The 17,731-nt window shown below is 43.9% G+C and overlaps 1 protein-coding gene across 1 annotated transcript in view; it reads right to left on the bottom strand.

Annotated features, from left to right (window-relative positions):
• Window positions 1–1,177, bottom strand: part of FSCN2 (fascin actin-bundling protein 2, retinal) — a 28,587-nt gene extending 27,410 nt beyond the window's left edge. Inside the window, exon 1 of the mRNA XM_042452693.1 lies at window positions 358–1,177. Coding sequence (XP_042308627.1) covers window positions 358–1,177 — 820 coding nt within the window. The remainder of the gene's footprint in view (window positions 1–357) is intronic.
• Window positions 1,178–17,731: the final 16,554 nt, after the last annotated feature.

The raw sequence follows: 17,731 nt of genomic DNA, 5'->3' as shown, positions 1-17,731 counted from the left end.
GTAAGTTGATAGGAGCCAACAAGAAGCTGAATTGTACACTTCATGAAATAAGCTGCATTCCTCCCTCCCTGACCATCTCTGGAGGTGCCCATGAGAGGAAGACAGCTGCAGACAGGATCTCAAAACCCAAATGCAAAATTGATTGAGAGAGGAAGGGGGTGGGGGACTGAGAATGATAATTACTACCATCTCTTCTTCTGGCTTCTTATATGCATTCAGTCAGCCAGCCACAGTTAAGTGCCTGCCTCTTTCCATTCCAGAAGGCAGGCAAACAACTAGACGTGTGTATTGTAGTGATTGAGACAGGAGGGCAGAGGAATATTCCCTGCCTATTAATGAAGAGTAATATGGATTTACCTTGCCGGATGGAGACATATCTGCCATTGGAGGCCATGAAAACTACTTGTGGGTGGCTCTCTTCCAGATCAAAGAGTTCATCTTTGCCTGGCTTGGAGCTCCTGCCAGATTTTAGAGTGCCAGTAGGTCCCATTGGTGCCAGGTACTTCCCATCGCAATCCTTGAAGGCCAGCTTGCCTGCCTTGAATTCCAAGGTGTAGCCTGCACGGGAATCGGGTTCCTTGACCAGGGTACCATCATTACGCAGGTAGCGGTTGTCACAGGTTCGCAAGCAGTACTTCTTGTTCTGGAAGGTAAGTGTGATGAGTGAGTCCACCCCCCAGGGGATGTTGCTGTCGGTGGAGATCTCATCCTCTTGGGCACTGAGGTGTGCATATCTTCTCCTGCTAACGCTCAGAAGATTTGCTTGGGGGTGGATGGCCAAGTGTACAGCCCAGAGCTCAACTTCAGTGATGGTTTGGGCAAAGCAGGACAACCTGTCTTCAGAGCCTCCAAAGAAACGCTTGTATGGTTCTGACTGGAGAGCCCAGCGCCCATCTGACTGAGTGACAATTACAAAACGCCCATCACTTCCAGGCTTCTCAGCCTCGCAGGAAACTTTGCCGTCCTTGTCGGCAGATAAGTACCTACCTAGGTGGCTCTTCAAGAAGACCACAGAGCTGTCTCCATCCTGCTCCAGGGTCCATATTTGCTTCCTTTTCAGGCTAGGCGCTGAAGCGTTCACCTTGTAGCCAAAGCTCTCTGCTGTCAGGTACCGGTTATCTGAATTGATTAAACCAAACTGGATCTTCAAGACCTGGTGGATCCCATTTGTTGGCATCTTCTGTCCGGAAAGCAAATAGCCCTAAGGAGAAGGTCAAAAGTCTTGGTTTTTCCCTGTCCTTCCTAGGGTACAAAACCGTGTGCGTACATACGCCCAGCCTCACAATCGAGAGATCTGGATTAGCACAAACGATCCTTACACCTCAGTCAAAGCCACCGTGACGTGCAAATGCCCCAGTTCCTGGTCTCTTGGCACCAGCTCTTACCTTCCTTTAATCTGCTGCTGCTGCTGCTGCTGCAGCCCATAAAGCCAATCTCGTTTGGCTGTCTCTTCCCCCCTGCTGGCAGCACTGCTGCCTCCTGCATGGCTCAGAGTGACCATCTCCTCCTCCTCCTCCTCGCCTTCTCCACCATGGTGGGGGCAGAACACTCAGGAAAATGTTCATGCTTAGGGGACCTGCAGTCTTGCTTAATTAGCACAGCTAGGATTACAAAGCTTTCAGTGAGCTGCCCGCCTTCTGTAACCAATAGTGGGGCTTCTGCATAAGCCACAAAGAACAGAGGTTTGACAGGCTACACAATAGCCTTTTGATAAGGCCCTATTCTTCAGCCTCCCCTTGTTAGCTGTGCTCCATGCTGTATCTATGTCTCCTTTTCCCCTGGCAGCCTCACTCAACCTCCTCCTCTTGGTGCTTGACAGATTCCCAAATTCCTCCATATCCCCAATGCTTAAGGAGGAAAATCTGCCTGGGAACCCTATCTGGCACTTTCTACTTCTTATTCTCCTGGTGGAGAATTTAGTCCTCTTTACACCTGGGTAATATTACAGGGCTCTCTGAGACCGTGCGTGGTAGGTCACCTCTGAGCAGAATACCTCCTCCATCCAGCCTCTAATCTCCTTAACAATTAGCTGGTCATTTCTATTAGTGTAAATCTTTGATCCTCCTTTGGCCCCCTTTGCCTCCATCTGTCCTGCAGCCCCAAATCCACAGCTCTATTAAAAAGGATAATTGCCTGGTCCCTCAAAGCCAATGAAATGGCCAGGCTAAGAATCAAACCAAGGCAGGCCAACAGGGAACTGTAGACAACTATTGATTGCAGTTGCCACTGCTTGAATAGATGCTTCCTGAAGAAATGGAGATGGATTCAAACACAGTAACTTGGAATCAGTTGAAAAACAAATTAGGATATGAACAAGTGGAGGCCACACCAAATAGGCTGGGTCTTCTCTCTTTCCCTGGAGACAGAAACAAGGCTTCTCCTAGCATGACTTCACAAGAGATATTTTAAAGATCTCTATCTGAGCACCGTTAAGCCCCAGAGGCTAACGTGTAAGGGAGTTTGGTTGGTAATGCCACAGTTGAAGCTGAAACAGAGCTGGGGAAAACATGACAGCAGACAGTGAAGGCCCAGTGGTTATGAAGAAGCAGGAGAGAGAACAGGACTAGTCAAACCTACTACAGTATCTTTCCATCTACATGCTAATTTCTTTATTCCATCTATAGGGTGTATGAGACAGCCACAGTGAGTGTGTGTGGAGCTTGGATCCTAAGGCCTAAATCCAATTGCTAGTCTTAACCAGAGAATATCCACAGAACCCACTACTGAGTGGTAAAATGTAAACCTGTTGCTTCAGTGTGTCTACTCTAGCTGGGACTAGCAATTAGATTTATGATGAGGCTTCGTTTATTTTCTCTGAGTGCTGTGCACAATTAGACATTTTATTGTACACAGTGGATTAGGTTCGGAATTCGCCATACTTTGAGCAAATGCATTAATACCAATGGTAGTTGAATTAGCCATGACTAACAAGTTCCACCAATTTCAGTAGATTAAATTGAGATCCAATCTACTACAGTATTTGCATTTCAGTCTGCATTCTCATAATAGTTTTCCCCCCACTCTTATAAAAGGAATATGCAGCTTTATCAAGATATCAAGGTTTGGGTTGTTTGGGTTGTGGGTGAAAGACAGAGGGAGAAAAAACAGAATAGCTGAGAGATGCCTATTACCTGTGAATTGTGGGAGCCTCTCTCTGGAAGCACTCAGGCAAGGGCGGCATTCAGCTCAGCAACATGGCCCACATGCTGTGGAGTGAACTGCCCTCACCTTTCAAAGGACACAAGTACAATGGTAATAAGCGGTGAGTGGCCTCTTTCCTTTCCTCTGTTCATAGTACTTCAAGTACTATGTCTGTTCCCCATCCCATGCATCTAATCAATTTTTTCTTCAGCACATTATTTTAAAGATGTTAAAGATACTTTATGGTTGAGCTGGAGCAATCTAGGGGCCTGAACAGAGAGGCCAAAATAAAGCTGCTTCGGATCACTTTGGACATATGCTGTTTAAATGATACACACATCTTAAGAGGCCAGAAGCTGCACCAAAGCTGCACTCAAATCCTTAGAACTGGAGCATGGCTTTGGCGTGGCTTCTGGCCTCTTAAGATGCATGCATCATTTAAACAGCATACCTCCAAAGTGATCCGAAGTGGCTTCATTTTGGCCTGTCTGTTCAGGCCCTAAAACACCTCTCACCAGAAAACTGGTAGAAATGATGATGGGATTTTGCACTAATGGAAAAGCTAATATCCAAAGGTAGAGGCAGGTGGGGTAACTTTGGGCTGGTTTTACCAAGACAAAGGTGGGGGGAAAGATCCCAGCACAACAGCCAAAGGCACCCTGCCTCCTTTCTAACAAATATCACACTCCTCAACTTTTGAGTAATTCCAGTGAAACCACACTCCTCAACTTTTGCTAGGGAAAGCCAACTGTGAAGGTATCAGAATGAAGTGGGTAAAAGACAGTGTTTGAGCACAGCATTAGATACTCAGTAAAGACAAAAAGGTGGGGGAACATCCATTATATTTCGGACGTATGCATAAATGACAACTTTGTAAACTGAACTGCAAATGCAATGAATGATAGAGAGCTCCTTTTGCTTTCATGCTTGTCCCAGAACAGCTATTCACCTGGTGTACTGTTGCAAGTAAAAACTTATTCTAAGAGACCAAAGAAATACTGCGGGGGGAGGGGGGTTGCCTTCAAAAACATTGTTGTTGTAGGCCTTCAAGTCATTTCTGACATATGGCAACCCTAATGCAAACCTATCATGAGGTTTACTTGGCAATATTTGTTCATAAAAGGTTTGCCATTGCCTTCCTCGGAGGCTGAGAGTATGTGACTTGTCCAAGGACACCCAGTGGGTTTCATAACTGAGCTGGGAATTGAACTCCGATCTTCAGACTTGTAGTTCAGCACTCAAACCACTACACTACGCTTATGACAAATGACTCACCTGTAACCAAAATAGTTATGACGTGGGAGATCTAACTTTGATCAGGGCTTCTGACTTCATTTTTTAAATGTGTGCTTGAAATCAGTGCCTGCTTTTCCCTCTCAGTGGGGATAATAGGAAATTTATTTGAGGTGGGGACACTGTTGATCAGGAACAATGCATAGTGGGAGAAAGAGCAGACATCTCATACAGACACACACTGATGCTGCCTTGCCTTGGTTATCCCTCAGCCACCTCTAATTTTTCAAAGTGACATTGGTCTCCAGTGTCACATATATCTGGTCCCTTAAGTGCCTATGCACAGATGGGCTGATAAATGTGCAAAACAGACTGGCTGCACAGAAGAGCAGTGGGCCTTTTCTCACTCCCAACATGTCATAGTAAAGAGCATTTGGTATGCAGTGTTCTTTCACAGGTGATGGTGCATGTACATAGGGAGCAATAGTAGAGCTAGCAGGTCCAATCCCACCCAGCTTCCCAGTTAGGCATGTCCAAAGAGAACATAACTCTGACACTTTAAGAGCTCACAGAAAAACTCAATCCTCTTTAAACAATCCATTGTTCTCCTTTCAACCCAGCCTGCAAAGCTATCCACAGCCTTGAATTTAGTTCCACCTTCAGTAGGGTGATAAGTCTGTTTGAGAACTAGGGCAGGATGTGTTTATATGGCTGCTGCTCCCCAGTCTGCTGAAACTGGTGCAACAACTGTACAGTCATATCTGTAATACTAACTGGTTCAATAATTTACTGATCCTTTGAGTACTGAAGCTCTGGGAGAGAGGGCTGAGATCTCCAGGAGGTACCGTCCTGCACCTTCAGCAAACCAGAATCCATTGGGGAAAGGCATGACAGTTAAATTGACAGGAAACTACTATAGTTTGCAATGCCAGATCTTCCAGCATTTCACAGATGAAAACTAGGACACCTGTGGCTAAGAAAGTAGTCAGAAGGGTGTGGCCAGAGCAAAAATCATTAATGAGAAAGAACGCACAACACTACTAATTTAGCAGAGAAATCCTGTAATTTATGTACTGAGTTTAGGAAGTCCTGGAAAAAAAGAAAAGAAAAGAAATGAGCCTACTGGGAAGATTTGCCCCCCCCCCTCCTGTTGAGTTAACTAAGTGCAAACTACTTTCTCATTTTGAACTCAGTTTACATTAATTGAAGTAAGCCAAAGAGGAAAGAGGAAAGTGGTAGGCAGAGAGAGGAACTAGGACATTTTAAAAGCAGCTGAAAAAGTGGGATAGAAATGGATTAACCAGGTCCATCTCTGCCAAACTGGGACAGTTGGAGGGTATGATATGCTTCAAAGACATAGGACTTTATTACACGAGGAAAAGTGACGGTAGCATAGCGGGATGCTCCCATCACTATTGCCCTAGTGTCCTAAGATTATCAGACGAAGTCATGTGGCGTTGCCATAATTCTGTCATTATCGGATGAATAAAGAGGAATTCTAGCGCCACTTTTCATTTATGGGAAAGTCCCATGAATGAAAAGTGGTGCTAGAGTTCCTCTTTATTCACCCGATAATGACAGAATTATGGCAATGTCACACGACTTCGTTTGATAATCTTAGGACACTAGTGCAATAGTGACAGGAGCATCCTGCTATGCTCCTGTCACTTTCCCCCTTCTGATAAAGTCCATAGCTATGTTAATTTGGATCAGTATGCAAAGGTATATTGTGAAACCTTTGAGACTAACTGAGGGAAAGAAGTTTGTAGATAACCTTTCCTAGACTGAGTCTACTTCATCAGATGCATGGGCTCCCACCACAGACTACCTCCTTACTCCAAATTTACACTTGAAAGAAATCCAAATGATTTGGAAGCCCAGTGCAGAGTCAGCCTAAAATACTTCAGTGTGATCTATGAATAGACACATCCAGATCAGAAATAAACAGAGGCAGATTCAGGACAGACTTAGGATATGCTGTAGCGTATATTGGCACCAGATCCCATCTGATCTTGGTTGCTAAACAGGGTCAGGTTGGGTTAGTGCTTGGAAGGGAGACCACTAAAGAATACCAGGTACAATAGGATAAATTTCAGAGAAGTGTAATGGGAAGTCACTTCTGAGTATTCCTTCCAAGAGTGTCATTAGGGGAGTGCAGGGGATTCAAACAGAGGGGCCTCTCACCCAATACACTGGTAGGAAGAGGCTGCCTTCTGGGTCTGGTGGTGCTGCTGGCCAAGCAGTAAAAAGATTATCCCCCTTTCCTATTCACCCAACAGCTGCCAGTTGTGGAAAATGCTGTGGGGTGGCAGGAGCAGCCACAACCAGCAGTGACTGCTGGTGGGACTGGGCTGCCTTCTGGGTTTGGTGGTTCTGCTGGGTGGGCAGTGAGGAGACACACACACACACACACACCTTTGCTGCCCAGCCAGCAGCTCTGCCAGATCTGGAAAAGACTGTTGAAAAGAGGAGGGGGGTATTAAAAAAATTATCCACACTGGGTGTTGAATATACTAGATCACCACTGATTTCTTGCCTAAGGAGTTTATCAAACGGGATGGGAGGCTCTCAATTTCGAAAGAGAAGATAGTGAGGTCAATTTGAAAATTCACGCAATTACATGATTACTTATCATACCTTAAATTCGCTGTAATGGCCTCCCTGAATGCGACCCACATTCTGTGCAAAGTAAGTCATCACATCGATGGGTTCTTAATTGCGAATTGGCCCCCTTGCGCATGTTCAGTGAGACTCCAGATGACTGGAGCATAGCATATTTAGGCGAGTGAGAGAGAGGAACCAAGGAACCCCATAATTTACAAAAGAAGTTGGGGAGGCGGGAAGAATGTTTGAAAGAACATCTCTATTCACGTTAAAAGGAGCATATATTCACTCTTGTCGCGTTATAACATGAATATAATAATTATCCAATAGCTCCCAGTCCATGCCTCTTAATTAGCAGGAAGCAGCCCCCCCAAAGCTGAAGGACAAGCGGAAGCAAAATTGAAGTGGAATTGCAGCGTGGCTTTATGGGAAACCCTCCTCCTTTGGATTGGGAGGGAAAAAACCAAGACCAAAGAAGACATGCACATCACACCAAACAACAGTGCACTGAATGCAAAGTTGCCTAGGAATAGGGTTTGCGACTCCGTTAGTTCACTGAATTTATTTAACTGTGGATTGACACGTGATTGCATTCGGAGTGCATTCGGACTGCCAGTGAACGTGTGTGGTAACCTTTCGCACAATAACAGGAATATGCATGATTCTGTTGAGGATGACACTGAATTATACTTCCAATTTCAGTCATGTGATATCATCCTAAGAAAACCCTATGAAATTCATGGAATCTCTGCAAGTCAGCAGGCAACTTGAAGGCCCCACAAATGACTTCAGGGCAAATCTTCAAATTATTTTAGTACCAATAGATGTGAAGGTTCGTTGGACATGGATCTTTCATGGAAGGAAGATTGGTGGATCTAAACAAGCCTTCAAAATAAAAAGGGTAAGATGTATTTCTACATTAAGTTCTTATAATCTTCCCGTTCTTTCTATCAGATTAAGCCTGAGGTTCATGTAACTTTTTGATACACATTTATTTATTGACTGGCTGCTTGCTTGTTTTTGCATGGTTTTGTGAGTCAGGTTCTATATCCCTTCCCATCCCAAGTCTTTAAATTACCAACGCCTCAACACTAAAGGACTGTCATCCAATTATTATTATTGTACTTTGCTACATGGCCAACACAGCTACCCCAGAATATGTTATAACCGCATTTTAGCCACTACAGGGGATCCTAAAGAGGGAACCAATGGACTGGAACTTTACTATTAGGGGTTTCTACCTCCAAGAAAGGTAAAGCTTTTTTAAAAAATAATAATAATAATAATTGGGACTAAATTTGGTATGTTTTATCAAAACAGCACTAATTTTTTGCTAACTTGAGAGATTCAAGGTTCTCTACCAAATAAAGGGAGCTGTGACCTCACAAAGGATGGAGACATCTGGGATCTCAGAAGAAGTCCCTTTTTGCATTGCTAATAGAATTCAAATGTTATCTCCTTGGCTTTGGAATGCTTTGTTCCCAGTATATGGATGGGAAGCCACCAGTGCCATATGGCCAGAATGAGGAGGAGGGACCAGTTTGCATAGATATCCCTCCACAGAACGACACAACACCTTGAGAAAATGCAAGTCTGTGGCAAATATCATCATTTTATCATTTTTTTCTCCTGTATTATTCTTAACGCTGTGAAGTCAAAGGCTTTCGTGGCCGGCATCCATAGTTTTTTGTGGGTTTTTCGGGCTATGTGGCCATATTCTAGAAGAGTTTATTCCTGATATTTCGCCAGCATCTGTGGCTGGCATCTTCAGAGAAAGATACTGGCGAAACATCAGGAAGAAACTCTTCTAGAACATGGCCACATAGCACGAAAAACCCACAAAAAACTATTCTTAACACATTTGCATGTTGAAGAAGCCTGTGGAGCTTCAAAAACTTGCATCATATGTTCTGTGCACGATGGTTGGTCAAATGATGGTATCACTGTTTTATGCATTTTGGATGTTACTGTACTTTGCTATATGGCCAGCACCACTATCCCTGAATATGTTTCCAGTTACAAACTGTTATGATCACATATGAGGGAATGGAAAATTGACCTAAATCCAGGTTCCCAGGAATTGCCTTCCTCGAAGTGCCTGTAGCAGGCACTTTCTTGTCAAGAGAGGTGGGGAAATTAGGGTGCTACACACAGTGCTGCCACATAGATAAGCACTTTTTCATTCATCAGTTGTCCCTGAAACACTTCCTTTTTGCTAGGGGCAAAACATTTTATGGAAGGGAGGTGTCCCATTTTGACTCAATCTGACCTGACAGTAAATGTCTGGAGGAAAAGATGTTTTCACTCCCATAGGATCCAGCACCTTCCAACCAGTTTGTTTATAGCTTTCACAAAGCTTGCCCTCTTCTTCTAACTACTCCTGTTCATGTTTTGCTTAAAAATCAAAATCTTTTATTTCACCTCATGATAACAACATGGAGAAGTCAACCCTTCTCTGTCCATATCTATCGATGGCGGGATACAGACCGCCGCTTTGCGGCGCTCCCCCGCCGCCGCCATTTGCTCCGTGCGGGAGCCGCAGCAGCCAAACCGCGCGACTCCCGCGCGGAGCAAAAAAGAAGCTCCATTTCGGAGCTTCTTTCTGCGGCGCATCTATGACGTCGCGAGGCACCGCAGGCGCATTCGCGACGTCATAAGCGCCGCGACACGTCTGGACGCTATGCGTCCAGTACGTAAAGATGGCGGCGCCCATGTGGAAGGGGCGCCGCCATCTTGTACGTACTGTATACGTACTAGGGTTAGGGGGGTGCGGAAGCACCGCCCCTTCCTAACCCTAGTATGTATACAGTACGTACTATATGGCGGTGTGTATCCCGCCAAAGTAATTGCTTGGTTACCTAAGGAAAGAGAATAGCTCAGGGTATTTATTTATACACTTTCTTGCTGTAACAAACAGGAAGGCATCCCTTTCACCAATGCGACCCTGGTATTCACAGATCAATCTCACAACTGTAACTGCTGGGCAGCCTTTGTTTAGATGAGCGTGGGTTTCTTTGATGGAGTTTAAAGGAAACCACAGATATTTCCGCTAGCGTAGCTTGTTTCCTTCTCTTAATAAGGTATTTTTTCTCTCACCATCCAGCAGCGTCAGAATATGTAGAAGCTGTCCATATTTTATAATATTTTCTTAAAACAACAACAGTGGAGCAAAACAGTAACAATTAAAACTTGGAAGGGCTCTTCCCCGCCTGCTTCTCCCTTACTTTGAAAAATGAGTGGGAGGTCAATGGAAACTAAATGGGTGTTCAGGCACAAATGAGCACATTCTCTGTTCTCAATGGTGTGTTTATCTGGTGTTAAATAAGTCCATTGGGCCTAAATACCTTAAAAGCACCAGATTCTGTCTGAACTTGGAAGCTAAGTAGGTTCAGCCTTGGTTACTATACATATATATGGATGGGAAGCCACCAACAAATACCAGGTGCTGTAGGCTATATTTCAGAGGAAGGAACTGGCAAAAGCACCCCTGGACATACTTTGCTTTAGAAAGCTCTATGAAATTCATGGGGCTGTAGTAAACTGACAGATTACTTGAAAGCACATACACACAAATATAGCCATTTCTCAACTCCATCCTGGCCTGAGACCATCAGTCTCTCCAGCCAGGCTTGAGAATGAGTTCACTCCAGTTTGTTGGCAATCAGGCTAGGGAAATATGTTATCCTTTAGACACTGTTGGATTGAAACTCCCATCAGCTGTAGATGGTATAACCAAGGTGTGGAATTATAGGAATTGAAATTCTTTGACACCTGGAAGCCCTTGATTTATCTAACCTTGATTTAGGTCAAACTTGTGTAGCCTTGGTCAAATTTGCACTGCAGAGTTAATGCTGTTTGGCACTGCTTTAACTGTCATGGCTCCATCCCATGGAATCCTGGGATTGGTAATTCATTGTGGCATGAGAGCTCTCAGACAGAGAAGGCTAAATATCTTACAGAACTACAAATCCCAGGATTTCATAACATTGAGCCATGGCAGTTAAAGTGATGTTAAACTGCATTGCTTTTGCAGTGCAGATTAAACCCTTGTTTTGTGCCTGAGCCTTGGTAGTGCTTTATTTTACTTTCACCCTGAACCTTGTGTATGTGTCCAGTTTGTGCATGTAGTGCCCTAATTACCTTTTGTGATGGACCCTCATCAAGTAACTCTGGAACTGTTTTAACAGTGGAGAATGGGGACTCAACATTGCCCTAGATGTTGTTACTTATCTTGCTTCCTTACATGTATTTGCAGGGCAAATTACTTTTCTTTCCATTATCATTCATCCATAAACATGAAGACTCTTATGAGCACAGCGTATATGTAGAAATGTTCTTCATGTGTACAGTGTAGCTTGCTCCCAAGTAACTGTAAACACAATTGCTCACAGGTAGCCTCTGGGAGGGCTCAACAACAACCACAGCCTTAATATTTCTTGCTCATTTAGTACATCTTTGACTGATAAATCCTTAGGAGGTTCAACTATATAGATGACTTCGTGGTTCAATTTTGCCAGATCATTTTAGGGGAGCCCTGTTTCAGGGTGCATGGCACCCTTAACTAGGACTGTAGGAATAACTTGTGGAAGCACTCACTCTAAAATGCCCTGTAGCCATCTTAAAATCCCTATCAACAAATCCATTTTTGGGCAGTCTTCTTCCTCACTAGGATCAGGTCTTTTGTAAAGCTAAGGGTCCTTCATCATTAATTCAAAACCAAGAGCCCACAAAATACTTTGAATTACAACAGGGACACAGCTCATAATAATATGTGGTTGCTGGGAGAATTCATTCCCTTGCCACCCAAGTAATATGAGGATTGCAGCTAAGCACAGGAAAGACTAAATGGGGTGGGGATGCACAAGATGATGGCTTTGTTTGTTGTTCACACTACGGAAATACATCTCTGCGACTTCTGTTGTTTACACGTGCCAGCACTTGAATAAAGATGGAGTTGATGACGTGAACGTATTTGAAACACATTCAAGGCATGCATAGTTTTATCCTAGTTCATCCCAGATCTATTCGCGTCAGTTATTCACACAGCTGAGAATACCAATCTTTTAGAAAATTTCGGGGGGAGAAAAATGAGGTCGATTATCCTGGATTAAGTACATTTTTGGCCACTCCCCCCAAACCCCCCACAACAGATACATTCAAAATGCATGTGGACAACAAAGATTCAACCTGGATTCTACCTGGATTATGTTCACCATCTAAATAACCCCTAAATCTCGTCAGTGTTAGCGTCATCTTTTCTCCTCCCAGTTTAACACTGAGATAAGTCTCTTTCTGCTGACTCTCCTCCAGGCCTTCTTCTTGGGCATTTGTTTGCATCCTGCACCTTGGATTTAACTGCTTGGCTACAGGTTTCATTTTGGCATCTGATAGCATGGCTGATTCTTTGCTCTGAAATGACACAAGTCTCATCTCCCTTTGTGAGGGGGTAGCCAGCTGCAAGGGGGACGAGACTCCTGAACCTTCAGCTACTAGGTAGAATAGCCAATTTCAATAGGTCTTGGCCAACAGCATTTGCTCAAAGTCCCTCTTCTGTACAACTGTTTAAAAGTTGCAGGATTCCTGCCTTCTTTCGGGCTATCCAATTCTGGCATGGGGCTCTCAGATACTGGCCTGTAGTCATGACACACCACATATTACCCCTTTTCTCAGCTTTGATCTGGTACCCAGGCAAAAGCAGCCATAGGTAAAGGACAAATGTACTGCAAGCGGTGCTGTGGGTCATCATGCCACCACCTGCTTATGAGGCTTCGAACAGCTATTCCTTTCATCTCAGACAGTAAAAACTGCCTATGTGGAGAAGCAATTGTAAACTGGAAGAGACTTGACTGGTTTGGTTTTGCTTGCAGAATATGAACATGCTGCAAATGACTAACATAGGTGTATGTGGGCTAGCACCTTTATTTGCAAGGCTGCTTATCTCTGTAGATAGCAAGTATGTGTGCATGTATATCCCCAACACATATCCCTATACTCCTACTTATTTTCTAGTTCCCTGTATTCCTATTTATTTGGAAGGTTCTGAAATATGAGTCTTTTAAATTAGAGCCATTTGATATCCTTTACTGCAGGGGTAGTCAACCTGCGGCCCGCGGGCCAGATGCGGCCCGGCGAGACCTTGGGACCGACCCCAGCCCGGTCCTGCCGCCAATTGCCGCCGGGGCCTTTGGCCTCTTGCACGCAGGGGCAGGGGGGGCAATTGTCTATAGACGCCTCAGAAACATGCATTTATATTAACATTTTTTTAAAAATCAGCAACTTTTTTTGCATGTCCTCCGCTTTTTTAAAAAAAGTGTCCACCATTTGAAAATGTTGTCCTACATTTGTCCTCTCAGGATCCCCTAATATAGTAGGCCCTCCATATTTATTTATTTATTTATCTAAAAAATTATTTAATTATTTATTTTTTGGCTTTGGCCCCCCAGTTGTCTGAGGGACAGCAACCCGGCCCCCGGCTCAAAATGGTTGCCTACCCCTGCTTTACTGCATGCTTCACTAGCAAAATTGATGCCACTTGTTAGCGTGTGTCTTGGGCAAAATCTGTCAAAAGCCAAAACTTTGCAGCAGATTGCAGTGAAGATGCTTGTAAGTACTTTGGATGTGGTGGTACAACTTTCAGAGCCAAACGACTCATACAAAAAAGCAGTAGGGCAGACCCTGCCCGGACAGCAAGCATCTCCCCCCACAGAAACTCATAAATGATGACACAATGGTCCACTGCTTCCTCTGTGTTAGCTGCTCTCCTGAGGTGGGCATTCAGATAGGCCAAGGCTCTGATTTCTCCCTGGAAGGGCAGTTCAAGTTTCATTGGTACCCAGTAGCAGGCATTGTTGCTGAAAATAGGTCCAAAGGATTGGTTGCCTAATAATTTTTTTATGCTTGAGAGCGTTCTCTTTCTCCCCAGGCTCTGCTTACAATCTCCTGAGACTGGCTGATCTCCTCCCTCCAAGAAGGTGTAGGTTACCTGGGCAGCACTGCTATGGGGTTTAGTGTAACAGCTTCTTGTAACACTTAATGCGGCTAAGTGAGCACTGTAACAGATACACAGCCCATAGATTATTTTTTCAGGCATGCATGGAGCAACATGGGACTGGGTTGGGTGTCACATTCGGATCCCCATCTCTTTTGGCAGTAGTGTTCTGGTCAGTTAAAAGTTTTGGCAAAATAAAGGGACTGTCTCTCTGTCACTGAGTTGCCGTCTTACTCTGGGTAAGTCTCTTTCTCCTGCACCTCCTTTTCTAAACAGCTGCATATTAAAACATTCCTGAACCACAAGAAAGAGTAAAAAAATCTGATTTGGAAGAAGGTTGCTATATTCTTGTCATTTCTGCTTCCTTTGTCCCTAAAGCTTCCCTTTCCTTTTAAAACCATATTAGCTTACCCAGTGCAAACCTCTATGTTTAAGTACAGGGCTGTCACTAGGGAGAACCAGATATAAGGGAGTGCAGGCTGCTGAACCTTTGATAATTGTGGAAAAGACAACACTTCCGCAGGCATCGCTTGTATGACAAGCAAGGATCTGTTGAAATTCTTTCTTCCACATACCTCTTAAAGACGCAGGAAGCCCATCTTCCTTTCCATCTGACCACCCTAATTCTCACCCAGAAATGGCTGAATTTCTGTAGTAACTGCAGCAGATCGCAAGAGAGACAACACTCTATCTTTCCATGTCTGCTTAGAAGTAAAGTTCACTGAGATCAATGGTACTTACACCTAGAAGTGAGCATAACACTTTCCTAGGAGTAAGCCCCATTGAACTCACTTCCGATTTACTTTTGAACAGACATGTACAACATTACATTGTTGATCTAATAAAGTATTTACTCCCTCCTTCCCAAAATTGCTCAGGAACACTCTTTCCAAGGAGATGCAACTGTAGTTTCCAATCATTCACTATAAAACACACTGTATATGCTTTCCTGTCCCATTTTGTTCGCTTTTGTCCTCACTGAGCTGGCCTGGAGTCATTTAAGTTCCCTTTTCAGGGATGGAATGCGAACCTGCATTTTCTCTTTCTTCTTAGGCTTGTGATAAGGTCATACGGGGCTGTGCAACACAGGCTGAAGTGGAGATGCATTCCACCAGAGAGAGAGATTGAGCAAAACTGGACTTTGAGCTGTATCAGCCCATGGACCCACCTGGTGGATCAGATAAGAAACTGCAGCACCTGAACTCCCAAACAAGCAAAAGGCTGTTGGCAAAACTCCACAGTCTCTGAAGTGACCATGGAAATAATTTTCTGAGACAATGCTCCAGGAAACAATAGCAATTTACTGTTGTTGTTGTTGTGTGCCTTCAAGTCGTTTCCGACTTATGGAGACCTTAAGGCAAAGCTATCACAGGGGCTTTCTGGGGCTGAAAGCTTGTGACACACCCAAGGTCTTCCAGGGAGTTTCCAAGGGCAAGCGGAGGATTGAATTCTGGTCTCCAGAGTTGTAGTCCAAGGCTCAAACCACTATACCAACAATAAATAACTAACACTACTGGTGATGGTGCTGATGATTTATTACACTTGCAAACAATTCTGTAGTCTTCTGGTTTGCAACCATTCTATATAATGTGGGCAGTTATTATGCCCATTGTACAGATGCATCTGAGGATGTGTGATTTGTTACTTGCCAACCAGTGAGTCCAGTGGCTAAGGAGGGACATGAACTTCATTCGTCAATGGTCAATACCAAGGCTTTAGTCATCTACTGTATGAGTATCAGCACCCTGCCAGGTCCTGCCTCTCAGGATCCCCTAATATAGTAGGCCCTCCATATTTGCTGGGGTTAGGGGTGCAGGACCCCCTGTGAAAGTGGTAAAACCACAGATTTTAAAACCCTATTTTTTACCCAAGAGAACAGCTCTCTAGGAATCTCTAGGTCCTCCAGTGCAACCCTGTGGTCAGCATCTTGCTCACATTGACCACAGAATCACACTGGAGGACCTACAAATGCCCAGATAATTGTTTTATTTAGAAATATTTAGGTTCTCCAGTGTGACTCTATGGTCAACCTCTGGCAGAATTATGCTGGAGGTCCTAGAGATTCCTAGAGAGAACATATTAATCAAATCCATGAATAATCAAATCTGCAAAAATCAAAGCTGAAAATGTGGAGACTCAATTGTACTTGCATAAAAAGGTAAAGCATAGTGCTGAGGATGAAATCTGATGTAACTTTGTTATTAAGGAGATAAGGGTTCTAATTGAGTTCCTTTTCATGTCCAGAAAGAGAGCTGGTTAGAAACTTGACCCAAAGCAGCAACTGTATTCTGTGAGTACCATGTTTTAATTTTTAAATGCCATTTTGTTTTGCAGTTTTGCAAGTTTTGCAGGGGCATATTCATAAACTACTATGAAGCAGGGACATAGCCAGGATTTTAGGAAGGGGGGGGGTCCAGACTAAGTGCCACCATTATAATGGGGCTTGGGTGTGGTGGCGCAGCAGCACACACCATTCATTTTTCTAATGGAAGGGGGGGTCCGGACCCCAAGGATCCCCCCCCTTAGCTACATCCCTGTATGAAGTCAAGGGGACTTATCTTTCAGGGAACAGATAGAGGATTGGGCTAAAAAGCCTGGGAACGCCTTTCCAGAATTAAGAGCCAAATCTTGTTTGTAACACAGGCTTTTCCCCCCTTGTGTGCTGAATCTTTCTATAATAGTAGTGCTAGGGGCTGCTTCACTGGCCTGGGTGAAGGAGGATACTGAATCCAGGGCTTGTTTGATTTACTTCTAAGGTTTTTCATAGAGTGATAAATGGGCCAGCCCTGAAAAGTGTTGCTCCATCTGATCCCAAGGGATAGGATGGTGGAAACTGGACTGGTGTGTGCTGCCAGCTTAGAGTGGGTAGAGAGACGTATTTATAACTATTTCAAAACTGGATTATTTTTAGACTGCTTTTAAGAGTTTGTAAAGAGTATTTTAACATATTTTAAAATGTTTTTATATTTGCATTGTTCTGGTTTTTATTTGTTCATCATTGTGGGAGCCCTTAGAAGCTGGGAGGCAATACAGAAAAACTTCAAATAAATAAATAAATACTATGAGTGCAATTCACTAATAAACAGTGAATTTATCATTTCAGTAACATAAACTATATCCTCAGAAGCAATGTGTTTACGAATTCCTGGAAGACTTTCTCACAAGGAGAGAATCAGGTTTGAACGTGTGACTCAGAGATGCACAGCTAAATGTTTTGTGTGTGTGTAGAGTTGTTAAAATATGTTCTATCTTCCAGGAAAGGGGACAGAGATCATCAAAAGGCACCAGAATGGCTAGCTGGCACAGGAGCAAATCTGGAAACATGGGTGTAAAATCAGCATGTGCCTCCTCTTACTCTGTGCAGTAACTTCGAACAATGTCATTCAGGTTCTCTGAATGTAGGAGATAATATTTTGGAATATAAAATCCATCATCTAGAACTGAGGTTACTGCATAAGTATTGTTTTTGTTTTAAAAAGATCTCTTTTTGCAGTGGGCACAGGTTTGACCCCCTGTGAAGGAAGAGGGTCTTGAGGAGTGGGGAGATGGCAGGGATGGTAAAGGATCAGTGTCCCCCTTTTCTTCTGGTCAGAATAACCCATTCCTGAAATGGTGCTTTTGTTGGCTTGTTACAGACTGCCAAAATAAAGCTGCTTCGGGTCTCTTTGGAGATATGCTATTTAAATGATGCATGGGTCCTAAGAGTCCGGAGGTCGCGCCAAAGCCACACTCCATTCCTAAGCACTGGAGTGCAGCTTTGGTGCA

This window comes from Sceloporus undulatus, chromosome 2 (genome assembly GCF_019175285.1).
Source record: "Sceloporus undulatus isolate JIND9_A2432 ecotype Alabama chromosome 2, SceUnd_v1.1, whole genome shotgun sequence".
Classification (NCBI taxonomy): domain Eukaryota; kingdom Metazoa; phylum Chordata; class Lepidosauria; order Squamata; family Phrynosomatidae; genus Sceloporus; species Sceloporus undulatus.
This window is presented reverse-complemented; position numbering and strand designations above follow the sequence as displayed.